This window comes from Dendrobates tinctorius, unplaced genomic scaffold (assembly GCF_039654945.1).
Source record: "Dendrobates tinctorius isolate UK_male_01 unplaced genomic scaffold, ASM3965494v1 ptg000144l, whole genome shotgun sequence".
NCBI lineage: Eukaryota > Metazoa > Chordata > Amphibia > Anura > Dendrobatidae > Dendrobates > Dendrobates tinctorius.
In genome coordinates this window covers 8,073,562-8,086,990 of record NW_027361811.1, presented here as the reverse complement: position 1 = coordinate 8,086,990, position 13,429 = coordinate 8,073,562, and the positions used below count along the sequence as shown (strand labels likewise).

At 42.1% G+C, this 13,429-nt stretch overlaps 1 protein-coding gene across 7 annotated transcripts in view; it reads right to left on the bottom strand.

Moving 5' to 3' along the window:
• The window catches only part of AGTPBP1 (ATP/GTP binding carboxypeptidase 1), a 261,694-nt gene that overhangs the window by 59,166 nt on the left and 189,099 nt on the right, over nucleotides 1-13,429 (bottom strand). For all 7 annotated transcript variants that reach the window (XM_073546002.1, XM_073546003.1, XM_073546006.1 and 4 more), the window contains 4 exons: nucleotides 8,590-8,770; nucleotides 8,356-8,485; nucleotides 7,308-7,439; nucleotides 6,576-6,752 (listed from right to left, as the gene is read on the bottom strand). In XM_073546002.1, the coding sequence (XP_073402103.1) occupies nucleotides 6,576-6,752; nucleotides 7,308-7,439; nucleotides 8,356-8,485; nucleotides 8,590-8,770 (620 nt within the window). The remainder of the gene's footprint in view (nucleotides 1-6,575; nucleotides 6,753-7,307; nucleotides 7,440-8,355; nucleotides 8,486-8,589; nucleotides 8,771-13,429) is intronic.

Here is a 13,429-nt window from a genome sequence, read left to right as displayed (position 1 = left end):
GTCACTACTTTTTGTATAGGCATGTGTTGGTTGTACAACTCAGCCCGCTCCATACAGCCATACCCTCTCCATAGGGTAGAATAGTGTTCTGAAGTGGAAAGAGAATAAGGACCATTTATTTCCACCTTTGCAGGGACTGTTTTCTTTATTGTTTATTTCTCTACTAAATGCAAAATTAAGCAACTAGGCTTCAATAAAACATTTCCTATCATTTTGCAGTGCGTGTAAGTCTTTTTCCAAGAAAGGTGGTCTTCTAAATTGAAAACAAATCTGGCAGAGCTCTGATGGTCCTCCCCCCTCTCCCTGTTCTCACACATGATGGATTTTATTGGACGATTGGTATCCATGGTTTTCACGGATAGCACTCGTACCCATGTTATTCTACGGCGCTGTGGTCATGTCCAATTTTTCCATGGACTGAGTGGTCCGAGGGAAGAAAAAAAAAAATCATTGACAAGTCCAATTATGATCAGAGTGCTGGATCAAAATCAGCAATGCATGTCTATGGGTGCATGGAGAACATCGGGCCGAACTTCAACGACATCCATGTGCAGACAGACATAATGGAGAAGGGGGCATTTTTTTTTTCTCTCCACCTCAGAGAAAAACTAATCCCATTCTGATCAGAGTCCGATCAGAAAAATCAGACTGCTTTTCGCAGATAAAGAGAAAACTGTTGTGTGCACCTACCCTTAATGATACCAGCACAGAGGACGAAAGGGTTTTATATGGCAAATCAATGAGGAAAAGGAGAGTGTGGGGGGACACAATTGTTCACAACCTGAAGAATGGAAAATCACAACAGGAATGAAGCAGTGCTGATACACAAGAGCTACTGAAGACTGCAGCACCCTGGAACACAGATCTCACATCCAGCCTATATTACTGATAGGACGACACTCAAGAGAAAAATCTGAGAGTGGCAGCAGATTACAAACCGCACATCTGGGGACTGAAAATGAATGTAGAATAGATAAATGTGGTGTGAAACTTAGTGGAGCGATTGAATTAAAAAACGAGTGTACATAGCTTGCAGTAGAATCATAGACCTATTTTAAGCTATAGTTAATTTTCTGTAAATCTGGAAAAAAGAAAGTGAAATAGTAAAAACCATTTAACTGGTGATTTCTGCTCAGAGCCCTTTTCCAAATGAAGTTGGTATCAGATTAGTGGCTGGCAGATCTAAAGAGATTTTATTACTATGCCCCATCCTCCTATATGGGTCCTTTGTGATCAGAGTTTTGCCTTATCTCCATATTTCATGCAAACCTACATGAGGCGATCTGAAAAGAAAGGAAGCCGTCACGGCAGCAACTTTCCCATCTAGGAATCAAACGTTTTAGTTAAAGAAAGAAGCAGATGTGCCGGCCTGCAGAACAAGGCACCGAAATAAGCTACATCCTGGCTGCAGGCATGAGGGGGTCTTCCACATTTAGCCATTTCCCTTTCATATTACAGAGAAAATCTACAGAACAATGGCACCACTCTGGACAGGTAAATCTGAGATTATTAAGAGGTTGTACAACTTTAAAAAGCAAAAAAACATGGTAGCTTTTCTGCAAAAAGAAGTGCAACCCCTGTCCATATGTTGTGTGGGATATGGCAGCTCAGCCCACTCGCATCAATGGAGGAGAAGTGCAATACAAGATGTCAAGGACAAAATTCTCAATAATTCTAATAATTAATGTTGTTCCCTTACACCTATAAGGCAGTTCTATGTTAAGTCTTTTGTTTTAAAAGCAGCATGCCATGTTTATACAGTAAGGGATTTAAATAGAACATTCCCATCTCATACATTTATGGCATATCCAGGGCCGAAAACATAAATGTATAGTAAACGTGCATGCCTCCAATGAGATCCGTATCCATCTCAAAAACAGGAACCGGTTGTGTCATTTTCAGTACCGACAGGTACAGCTTATGTTGAAGAGATGCCATAACTGTACGAAACGGAAATACCCCTTTAAATAGGACAAAACTTGATCAACTGAGCCTGTGACTGCCTTTTATTTACGCCAATCATGCCCCTTTCTTCTGACTGACGACATTATAGAAGGCGGTACATCTTTTAGGGTCCTCCTCTATGGCATCAGCTCCTGGTTTGGTGAACTTGTGTCATCCATGTATTACTTGGGCAATCAGTCATCTGAAATACATAGCTCATCTTTTCCCATTAAATCAAGCTTTGCTGGGGGTCTATGCCAAAAGACCTAAATAGCCTTCAATAAAAGCTACATTAAAGAAAACCGGTCACCTCCAAACACGGCATTAAGCTGCACATGTAGTGAGACTCTCTAGGTAATTAGCATCTAATTAAAACTCGGCAGATTTGCTCTTTCTGTAGCCATTCGCTTCCAGTCATGGGGCACTGGGTAAAGTCACCATTTTATTATCCCTCCCCTACACCTTGATCGGCAGCCTACTCTCCAGCACGTGTTTGCAGCAGGCTGTCAAAGTGCCAGGAAGTGAGAACAGCACGCTCACAGTAATGGAGACTGGAAGCGAGTAGCTACAGGGAGGATAGAATTTCATTTTCTCCCTGTAGCCGCTTCTCCAGTAAGGCAGTAAAACTTGATTTAAACACTATTTACCTGCAGATTACTCCTTTAACACAAGGTAAACAGCGTTTTTTCGGGGTGACAGCTTCCCTTTTTAAGGCTAAGGCTGCGTGGTGACAAAGATCACTATTTGCCACTGCTATGTCACTGCAGCAAAATCTAGATGAATAGGGCCATATTGCAACCCCTAGGGTACTGCGAAAAGCACGGAGCAAAAAATTAAAGTGGACCTGACTTTTTGTGACTTGATTGTCGTGGTACCCAAGCCGATTCAATGCGGACAGCACTATTACACTGCAATGCATCAGCACGGATGACCTGTGTTATGACCAAAATCATCGTCTAAAAAGTACAGACCACTGAATATAATCTCAAGCAATTGGCTTTAGTCAACATATTCCTCTTCCTAGAAGTCAGGCCCAGAAAGTGGTGGTAATGCATTTTTATTTTTACTTAATGTGAGTGCCAAAAATCCACAAGAAGAGATCCAGCATGTCTACTGCTTGCCATCTGGAGTTGCCTACTGCAATGTGTGGCTCAGCAGGGAGCCCTTCAGACTAATGCATGATTACAATGGGAAAGCTGTCCATATTGTGTAGTAAGTCACATTTGGCCTGGCCATCATTGGCCCACTAATAGCTCAATTCATTGCAATCCATATCATCTAATAATTCAGTACAAGCAGTTTAATGTTACTTTAATCGTAGCATCACTGTCCACGGAAAATAGGAAGAGAAGGCAGGTAAATAATGAGTAAATCAGCCCGAATCAGACAGAAAATATTCACATTTTGTAATATTTTCTCATAGTACAAATGGATAAAAAATGCAGACACTGCCCTCTTGTGTGAGTTTAAAGAACTTCACAGTATGTGTCACGACAAATGTTTCCCATATAAATTTACAGAAATCTGAATAGCGACACTCGAAGGTGGAATTATTATTATTATTAGAATTATTATTATTCTGTTTCACATACATAAGAGAATAAAACTTCTGTTTGTGAGGCCAGAAATATTTGGACAGCGACTGAGTCTTCATGATTTGGGCTTAACATGCCACTATTTTTTTATTTAAAATGAAACAACTGAGATGCAATTGAAGTGTAAACTTTCAGGTTTAATTAAAGGGGTTAAACAAAAATATCCTGTGAAAGGTTTAGGAATTGCAACCATTTTTGTACAAAGCCTCCTCATTTCAGGGGCTCAAAAGTAGTTGGACAAATTAATTTTACTAAAAATAAAATATTTGTTTGTGGGTCTTTCTGCCTTCAGTTTTGTCCTAAGCAAGTGAAATGCGTACTCTATGGGGTTGAGATCTGGTGATTGACTCGGCCATTGCAGAATATTCCACTTCTTTGCCTTAAAACCTCCCGAGTTGCTTTCGTTGTAAGTTCTGTGAAGCGCCGTCCAATCAACCTTGCTGCATTTGGTTGAATCTGAGCAGAATGTATAGTCCTGTACACTTCAGAATTCATCTAGCTACTTCCGTCATCAGAAATATCAATCAATAAACACCAGTGACCCAGTGCCATTGGAAGCCATGCATGCCCATGCCATCACATTGCCTCCACCATGTTTTACAGAGGATAATGGTGTGCTTTGAATCAGGAGCCATTCCAAGACATCTACATACTTTCTTATTCTCGTCATTCTGGTACAGGTTGATCTGTCCAAAGAATGCTTTACCAGAACGAGCTGGCTTCTTTAGATGCTTTCTGGCAATTTCTAATATGGCCTTTTTTAAATTTTTAAAGCGGATTAATGATTTGCACCTTGTGGTGAACCCTCTGTATTTTCTCTCATGAAGTTTTCTCTTTATGGTAAACTTAGATACTGAAATACTAGTTACTAATGAGTATTCTTCACTTGGGTGGATGTTATGAAGGGGTTTCTCATCACTATGTAAAGTATTCTGCAATCATCCACCACTGTTGTCTTGTGTGGACATCTAGGCTTTTTTTTTTAGTTTCCCAAATCACCACTGCTCTCGTTTTTTGCAGAATGTACCAAACCATTGATTTGGTCACTCCTAAAATTTCTGTTCTCTCTCTGATGGATTTCTTGGATTTTTTTCAGCCTAATGATGGTCTTTGTCGGTTCACAGCAACAGCTTTGAAATGCAAATGCCACATCTGGAATCAGCTCCAGACCTTATATCTGCTTAATTGATAATGGATAAACGATGAAAAATCCTAAGCAAACCATTAAAGAGCATTTGAGAGAATTGACCGATTACATTTGGTACAATTACATTTGGTATATTTAATATGTAGGGACAGCTACATATTAAAGAGCTGTAAGTCCTATGCCCTGTGACGACACAGCATTTATTCTTAATTATGGCAGATGTATATTTAGTAGGTCCAGGGACATGAGCTATTGTTCATACGAGTCTGAACTCTATAGATTGATTTTATGTTTGTGAATTATTAAATGCCTGTTTACCTATATCAGCTCTTACAGTTTATTATTTTGCTATGTTTGGAGGACAAGGACACATAGTGATTGAACAATTGATGTTTGCAAATATATTGATTGCCCATTGTATAATTCAATGTAGCTTGTTGACCTGTAAACAGGGAAGGACAAACTATGCAGTTTGAGTACTCGAACAATAAGAGTTGACCTTATCCCACCATCCCCCTGACCTGTGGATGATGACCTGGAGGACAGCTGTGGGTATAAAAAGGGACCTCTACCCTTCTGCACAGAGACTCTATAAAACAACAGTCAGGACACCATGGCTCCAACCGGAGGGGTACAGGTTTGAGAGATTGTACAGGATGCCAGCTTAAGGGACCATCGCCCTAGCTGGAGGAATACAACTCTGCTCCACTAACCCATCACTGAACCCATGGAGATGTTTGGAGAAGCCAGGTTGGGATCATCCAGTCACCTGGCCCCATGGAGACATTCGAAGAAGTCAGGTTGAGGCAGCAGTCAGGGCACCTGGCCACATACCTCAACGGACTGTCAGCTTCCTAAGCTTGTCTCTACATCCTCTCTCCGGGGTGCCACTTGTGGGGGTAGTCGGCCCTGGAAGCCCTGAATTTGCAACTGCTCTAATCCCGACGAGCTAGCGGAAGAGTGAGACTCTGTAATTTGAACCATCTTGTGCATTTGCTGGGACTGTTCTATATGTTGTTGCCTGTTTGTGGTTCAATAAAGTATTGCCACTCTGTTTTACCCTCATCCTGTGTTCTCTGAGTAACATTATGCCCAAGGAAAAAGTGCGGGCGTTCAGTGGGATGAGCCTTGGTCCATGCGATCTTTATAAAGACAGCCAGGTCAGGGGACGAAAGTATCCACTAATCCTCACGCCTCCACAAACCCCTACCCCAATTAGCATGTGAATACTCTCAAATTAAAGCTGAGAGTCTGTACTTTAAGCTCATAATGATTATATGACTATCTTGAAAATGTTTTGGTAAACAACTAAAATGCCAAAACTTGTGTCCCTGTCCAAATATTTCTGGACCTAACTGTATATCGACATATGTGGATTTCCTGCTCTATATTCATGTTGTACTGAGGACAGCATGAAGTTGACAGTAATGGATGGCAGCCAATGGAACAAAAATGTGATAAAAAAAAAAAGAATATAATTCCCACCCCAAGGGGTTATTTAAATTTGCTTCAGCGCAAATGGAAAAAAATTAAGTTCAGCAGTGATCTTTAACGGGCAGAATCATCAAGTAGTCAGGTTAACCCGAAACACCTGGACGCCATGTATTCTTTTAGGAAATGTAAACAGCAGCAGAATGAATGGTATTAATATTAAGGATGTTAACTAAATGGGTGCTAGCTTCAGTTTGTAGGAGGCTGCATTTTTGATCACAGCAGGTAATATTCAGAAGCCATAAAGCATAATGGAGTCCAGCTGTGGCATCAGTCCAGACTGGATACACTGGTGATTGAATAGATAAGGAAAATGCATGCTATGTCTTTACTCTCAATTTCATCAGCAGTTATCATGGCCCTCATAACGAAGGCACGTAGGTTAAGAATTGTCATACCTTATATTTCCCTTGGTCACAGCCACACAGCGTGCTCTCCATCGTATAACTCCTCTGGACGCCCAGTTCCCTCCACACCACCACACGGGCAGTGGACTCTTTGGATCTTTCCACTACAAAACTACAGCTGCTCATAGAAAATGCTGGTGCGATTTGGCTCAGGGCTTTGGGAAGAGTCTGCATGGAAGATAAAGACGTAGGTAGAGATCATGAGACTTTATTCTGATGTCAACATTAGCTGGAAAGCATTAAGTCTGTTGTGCTGTGCCCCATTCTGACAATCGGTGGGGGTCCCTGCAGTCGGACCTCCACCATCTTTAAGTTATCACATATCCTGGTTATAAATCAGACAACCCCAAGGCAACTGAGAGCAGCTCTACTGTTTCCATCCATCTTTTTTTTTTTTTTTTTTTGTAACATGCAATTAATAAGTTAGCTAGAAGTAGGGGACATATTGGTAGCAGCAAACAAGACTGCAGGATGGGAGTAATTGTCAGTTACCATGAAGATACACTGGTGTGCATAGGAGCTGTAGACACAAAACAATAGGACATTTTTATCGAAAACTATCCGCGCAATTACTTCTGTCGTCAGATGCACTGGAGCCTTTATTCCTCCCTGGCCACTGTGCATATCATAAATTATGGCAGGGAATGCCTTCTGTAGCTACGCATGTACATAGCCGTATCAGTGATCTAGCCATCGGACATGGCAGATTTGTGCTGTACGTACCTTGTATCCGCTATCTTCTACTATATCACAGGAGGCAGTGCTGACATTTGTGTGCCATACCGTCTCTTTAATACTGCAGCCATACATGAACACATTTTTTTTGCGGGAATGGCCATGGTAATCACAGTAAACCTAAAAAAAAATCCAAACCATTAAATGAACGAAAATACAACCTAAATATTAAAGTAGTAGAGGCACAATAAGGAAAGAGTTCAGTCTAGTGCTAGAGAAAAAGAGTTTCAGCTACTGCACATCAAGCATGCACCCATAACAAAAAGTGTCACTTTTATACAGACATGATAGGGGCCTAACAGATGTGTGATGGTGCAGGGACATGGTCTCATCATACCACAGCACGACATAACACAGCCAGCATCTGCTAGAAATTGTGCAAGCTGAGCCCCCGAATCCGCATCATACACGGGGCACAGACACTGGAAAAATCAGTGCGTTGAATGTCGGGAAGGGGTTAATGTAGTAGGGTGAAATCCAAGGTGAGCTCATATGTAATGCGATAGGTTGATTTGCTCATTTAGGCCAAGTAATTTCACATATGACATACTAACCTCTTCACGCCCCTGCGATTTTCAGTTTTTGCCATTTTATCTTCTAAGAGTCATAACTTTTGGATTTTTCCATGGACATATACTGTACATAGGAGGGTTTGTGTTTTTGTGGGATAAGTTGTAGTTTTGAAGATTTGAAGAACACAGAAAAAAATCCAAGTGGGATAAAACGGTAGAATAAAAAAAAAATGCAATTCCAACATTGCATTTTGGGGTTTGCTTTTACAAAATTCATTGGGTTGTAAAAGCAGCCTGGTAATAGGATTTTAGGGCTTAGTATGACTACTGTGATAAAAAAAACAAACAAAACAAGACTTTTTTTTTCTGTTTTAATGTTAAAAAAAGCCTGCTATATACACTCTGTGCCCATATGATGTAAATGTACATTATATGGTCGCAAAACAATTAACAACCCAGGGACAATATGTACTGTTGTGAATTCACACAATATAGGTTTTGTCCTATATTCCAGCATTACATACCAGAGGAACACGCTTGATAGATGCCAAATATTGCAGGAGGCCCTTGGTATGGTAAATTGTAGGATGTAAATCAGCATTGGGGTTTTGCCACTGTCTGTTCAGATCTTCTCCACTTAAGGAACAACGATGGCTAGGAAGAAAAAAGACCCTTCATTATTTCCTTACTGATTTTCCACAGCCTACACAATAAATTACTTTATATATACTTTTGCTACATTAATACCAGCTACTTACTTCCCATTGATCACACCATCTGGGTTAAGCATAGGAACAATTTTAAAAATGAAGGATTCCCGGAGGTGATGTGCAGTGGGATTGTTGCCCATAAGAAATTCCAGAGTGCCTTTCATTACCCAGCTAGCATTTGTCTCTCCTGGGTGAACTCTGGATGTTAAGAAAATGTAGGGACGGTTTCCTGTACAGAAAAGAAAAAAATATAGGAGAGAAAAACTACAGTTATTTTAGGAAATATTTTTTTATATATTATGGCATATCAGAGGTTTAATCTCACTATTCAAAGAACTTATTTTAGCAGACACATTATACAAAACGCAAAAATGATGTCTAGCTTAAGTCAATGCCTGTATGATAAGTATTCTCACTATTTATATACAAATTCCATATAGAATTAATTTTTTTTGTAAAAAGGGATCAGCTTTTCAACAGTTACATAATAAGGTCTAATCACCTTGGATAGCTGTCAGCATAACACCCATCGTTAATGTGTTCTTCATGGTGAAGAATGAGTAAGTCGCTGGAAGAAATCCAACGTGCCCAATCTTCCTTTTCCTCATCCAAATAAGTATGTATGACGTTGAATATTAAAAATACAGTGGGGAAAAAAAAGTATTTAGTCAGCCACCAATTGTGCACGTTCTCCCACTTATAACGATGAGAGAGGCCTGTAATTGACATGATAGGTAGACCAAATGAGAAAACAAATCCAGAAAATCACCGTGTCTGATTTGGCAAGATTTATTTTGCTAATTATGGTGAAAAATAAGTATGTGGTCACCTAAAAACATGCTAGATTTCTAGCTCTAACAGACCTGTAACTTCTTCTTTAAGAGGTTCATCTGTCCTCCACTCATTGACTGTAGTAATGGCACCTGTTTGAACTTGTTATCAGTATAAAAGACACCTGTCCACAACCTCAAAAAGCCACACTCCAATCTCCACTATGGTGAAGACCAAAGAGCTGTCGAAGGACACCAGAAATAAAATTGTAGCCCTACACCAGGCTGGAAAGACTGAATCTGCAATAGGCAAGCAGCTTGGTGTAATGAAATCAACTGTGGGAGCAATAATAAGAAAATGGAAGACATACAAGACCACTGATAATCTCCCTCGATCTCAGGCTCCACACAAGATCTCACCCCTTGGGGTCAAAATGCTCACAAGAACAGTGAGCAAAAATCACAGAACCACATGGGGGGACCTAGTGAATAATCTGCATAGAACTGGGACGATAACAAAGGCTACCATCAGTAACACACTATGCGGCCAGGTAAATAAAGATCCTGCAGTGCCAGACGTGTCCCCCTGCTTAAGCCAGTACATGTCCGGGGCAGTCTGAAGTTTGCTAGAGAGCATTTGGATTATCCAGAAAAGTATTGGGAGAATGTCACATGGTCTTATGAAACCAAAGTAGAACTGTTTGGTAGAAACAAAACTCGTTGTGTTTGGAAGAGACAGAATGCTGAGTTGCATCCAAATAACACTATACCTACTGTGAAGCATGGGGGTGGCAACATCATGCTTTGGGATTGTTTCTCTTCAAAGGGACAAGGACCACTGATCCATGTACATGAAAGAATGAATGGGGCCATGTATCATGAGATTTTGAGTGCAAACCTCCTTCCATCAGCAAGGGCAATGAAGATGAAACGTGGAAGAGTATTTCATCACGATAATGATCCCAAGCACACCGCTAGGGAAATGAAAGAGTAGCTTCGTAAGTAGGTCCTGGAGTGGCCTCAGGGCCGCCATCAGGGCACTACAGCCCTTAGTGGTGTATGGGGCCCGGTGAATAGAGGTCCCGAGCGCTCGGACCCCCCTGATAATTTGTTCAAGCAGCAGGCGCTTTTATTCACAATGCCCCGAGCCCGGCCAGCAAAAGGAAATGGGCAGGCACTGTAGCTTTAAGCTACAGCCCGCCCCAGTGCATTATGGATCCAGCCAGCCTCTCGTGACGTCACTCGTCACATGCTGCTCTGCTCCACGTCTTCATTCCGGAGCAGAGCGAGCAGCGTGTGCGATGTGCATGCCACATGGCTGGGAGTGGTGGACAGGCGGCGCTCGGATGAACAGACACCAGGAGAGAAGAGTCGGCAGCATGCGGATTGGACGTGGAGGCTGCAGGTGAACGAGCAGGTTGAGTACTCAGGGCAGGCAGGCAGGGGGGCCCAGCGCAGCCAGCCACAGGCAGCATCCACCAACAAAGGGCCCAGGCAGGGGGGGCACCCGCACTGCAGCATTCCCACAGCCATAGGGCAGGCAGGGGGGGCAGAATGGAGATACGGGGCATGATTGGAGACACTGGGGGAATGATTAGAGACACTGGGGCAGAATGGAGATACGGGGCATGATTGGAGACACAGGGGGCAGGATGAAAGACATGGGGGCATGATTGGAGACACTGAGGGCAGATTGGAGATACTGGGGGCTTGATTGGAGACAGATGGGGCAGGATTGGAAACACGGGGCAGAATGGAGACACAGGGCATGATGAAAGACATGGGGGCAGGATTGCAGACACTGGGGGCATGATTGGAGACACGGGGGCAGAATGGAGATGGGGCATGATTGGAGACACTGGGGGCAGGATGAAAGACATGGGGGCATGATTGGAGACACAGGGGGCAGGGTTGGAGACAGATGGGGCAGGGTTGGAGACAGATGGGGCAGGATCATGGGGCAGGATGGATACGATGGAGACAGATGTGGCAGAATGGATACTCATGAGGGCAGGATGAGAGAACATATGGCTGAAGCCAGGAATGAGACACATGGGGTTCAGGATGGGGGATATTATTAGCATAGGGGCTAATTAAGGATATTATTACTGCAGTGATATATTTAATTTATTTTTTGAGGATACTGTTTTAAACGGGGGGGTTACTGTGAAGAGTGATAATATGTCGCCTTTTTTTCTTCATGTGATGTAATGTAGAAGTTGGGAAAAAAATAAGTAATGTGTTCTGCAAGCGGAGCTCTAGATAACGGTGTTATTTCCTGCAAAGACGAGTCCTGGCTGGAAGAAGTGATGGCGGTCTGTGCTGGATGAATGATGAAAAGCAAAGATGAAGGACTTCACCTAGAGATGTCACTGGTGAGTCAGTGTGTTACCTATACACTGACACTACAGTACCTTGCGAAAGTATGCAGACCCCTGGAACTTTTCAACCTTTTCCCACATATCATGCTTCAAAGATACCAAATGTAAATTTTTGGTGAAGAATCAAGAAGTGGAATACAACTGTGAAGTTGAACGAAATTTATTGGTTATTTTAAATTTTTATGGAAAGTCAAAAACTGAAAAGTGGGCCGTGCAATATTATATGGCCCCTTTACTTTCAATGCAGCAAACTCACTCCAGAAGTTCATTGTGGATCTCCAAATGATCAAATGTTGTCCTAAATGACTAATGATGATAAATATAATCCACCTGTGTGTAATCAAGTCTCAGTATAAAAGCACCTGTTCTGTTTGAAGCACAGAGAGCATCAAGAAGACCAAGGAACACAACAGGCAGGTCCATGATACTGTTGTAGGAAAGTTTAAAGCCAGATTTGGATACAAAGTGATTTCCAAAACTTTAAACATCCCAGGAGCACTGTGCAAGCGATCATATTGAAATGGAAGGAGTATCATACCACTGCAAATCTACCAAGACCCGGCCGTCCCTCTAAACTTTCATCTCAAACAAGGAGAAGACTGATCAGAGATGCAGCTAAGAGGCCCATGATCACTCTGGATGAAATGCAGAAATCTACAGTCATGGCCAAAAGTTTTGAGAATGACACAAATATTATATTTTCACATGATCTGCTGGCCTCTGGTTTTTATGTGTGTTTGTCAGATGTTTTTATCACATACAGAAATATATTTGCAATCATTAGTAAATAGAGAAAGGCACCACGCTCACAGGAGGATTCACAGATAATAACGTAAAAGTGAAAGTGAAAGTCCTGCCTTTCACACAGAAGTCCAATAGTCAAAGCTGCAGGAGATGAAAATCTGCACAGCAAGATACACTGATGAATGGTAAAGGACTTGTACAAACTTACCCTAGCTCTGCTGAATGAAGGTGCTGTGCTGATCACAGTGAAAGATCCACAGAAATGCGGGAAAACCAGGTGAGAAGCTGGGAGGATGACGTGAATGACCAGCTGACTGGGGTGCAAGTAATGAAGAGAGCTGGGCAGAGCCAGGATAGCTCCGGCCGGTAGCGTCCTGGATGCACAGCTGAGGGGGGCCGACACTGTCCTGCACTGACAGCGTGTGACATCACAGGCTGAGGCTACGGAGCCTAGCTGGGGCCAAAAACCTACGCGTTTCAAAGCAAAACGTGCTTCTTCATCAGAGTAACAAAAGGTTATATTGACAGTTAGAATGAGTTAATGCAGCAAGTCAATATTTGCAGTGTTGACCCTTCTTCTTCAGGACCCCAGCAATTCTCCCTGGCATGCTCTCAATCAACTTCTGGTTCAAATCCTGACTGATAGCAGTCCATTCTTGCAAAATCAATGCTTTTATTTTGTCTGAATTTGAAGGTTTTTGTTTGTCCACCCGTCTCTTGATGATTGACCACAAGTTCTCAAATGGGATTAAGATCTGGGGAGTTTCCAGACCATGGTTCCAAAATCTCTATGTTTTGTTCCCTGAGCCATTTAGTTATCACCTTTGCTTTATGGCAAGGTGCTCAATCATGTTGAAAAAGGCATTGTTGATCGCCAAACTGCTCTTGGACGGTTGGGAGAAGTTGCTCTTAGAGGACATTCTGGTACCATTCTTTATTCATGGCTGTGTTTTTAGGCAAGACTGAGAGAGAGCCCATTCCCTTGGCTGAGAA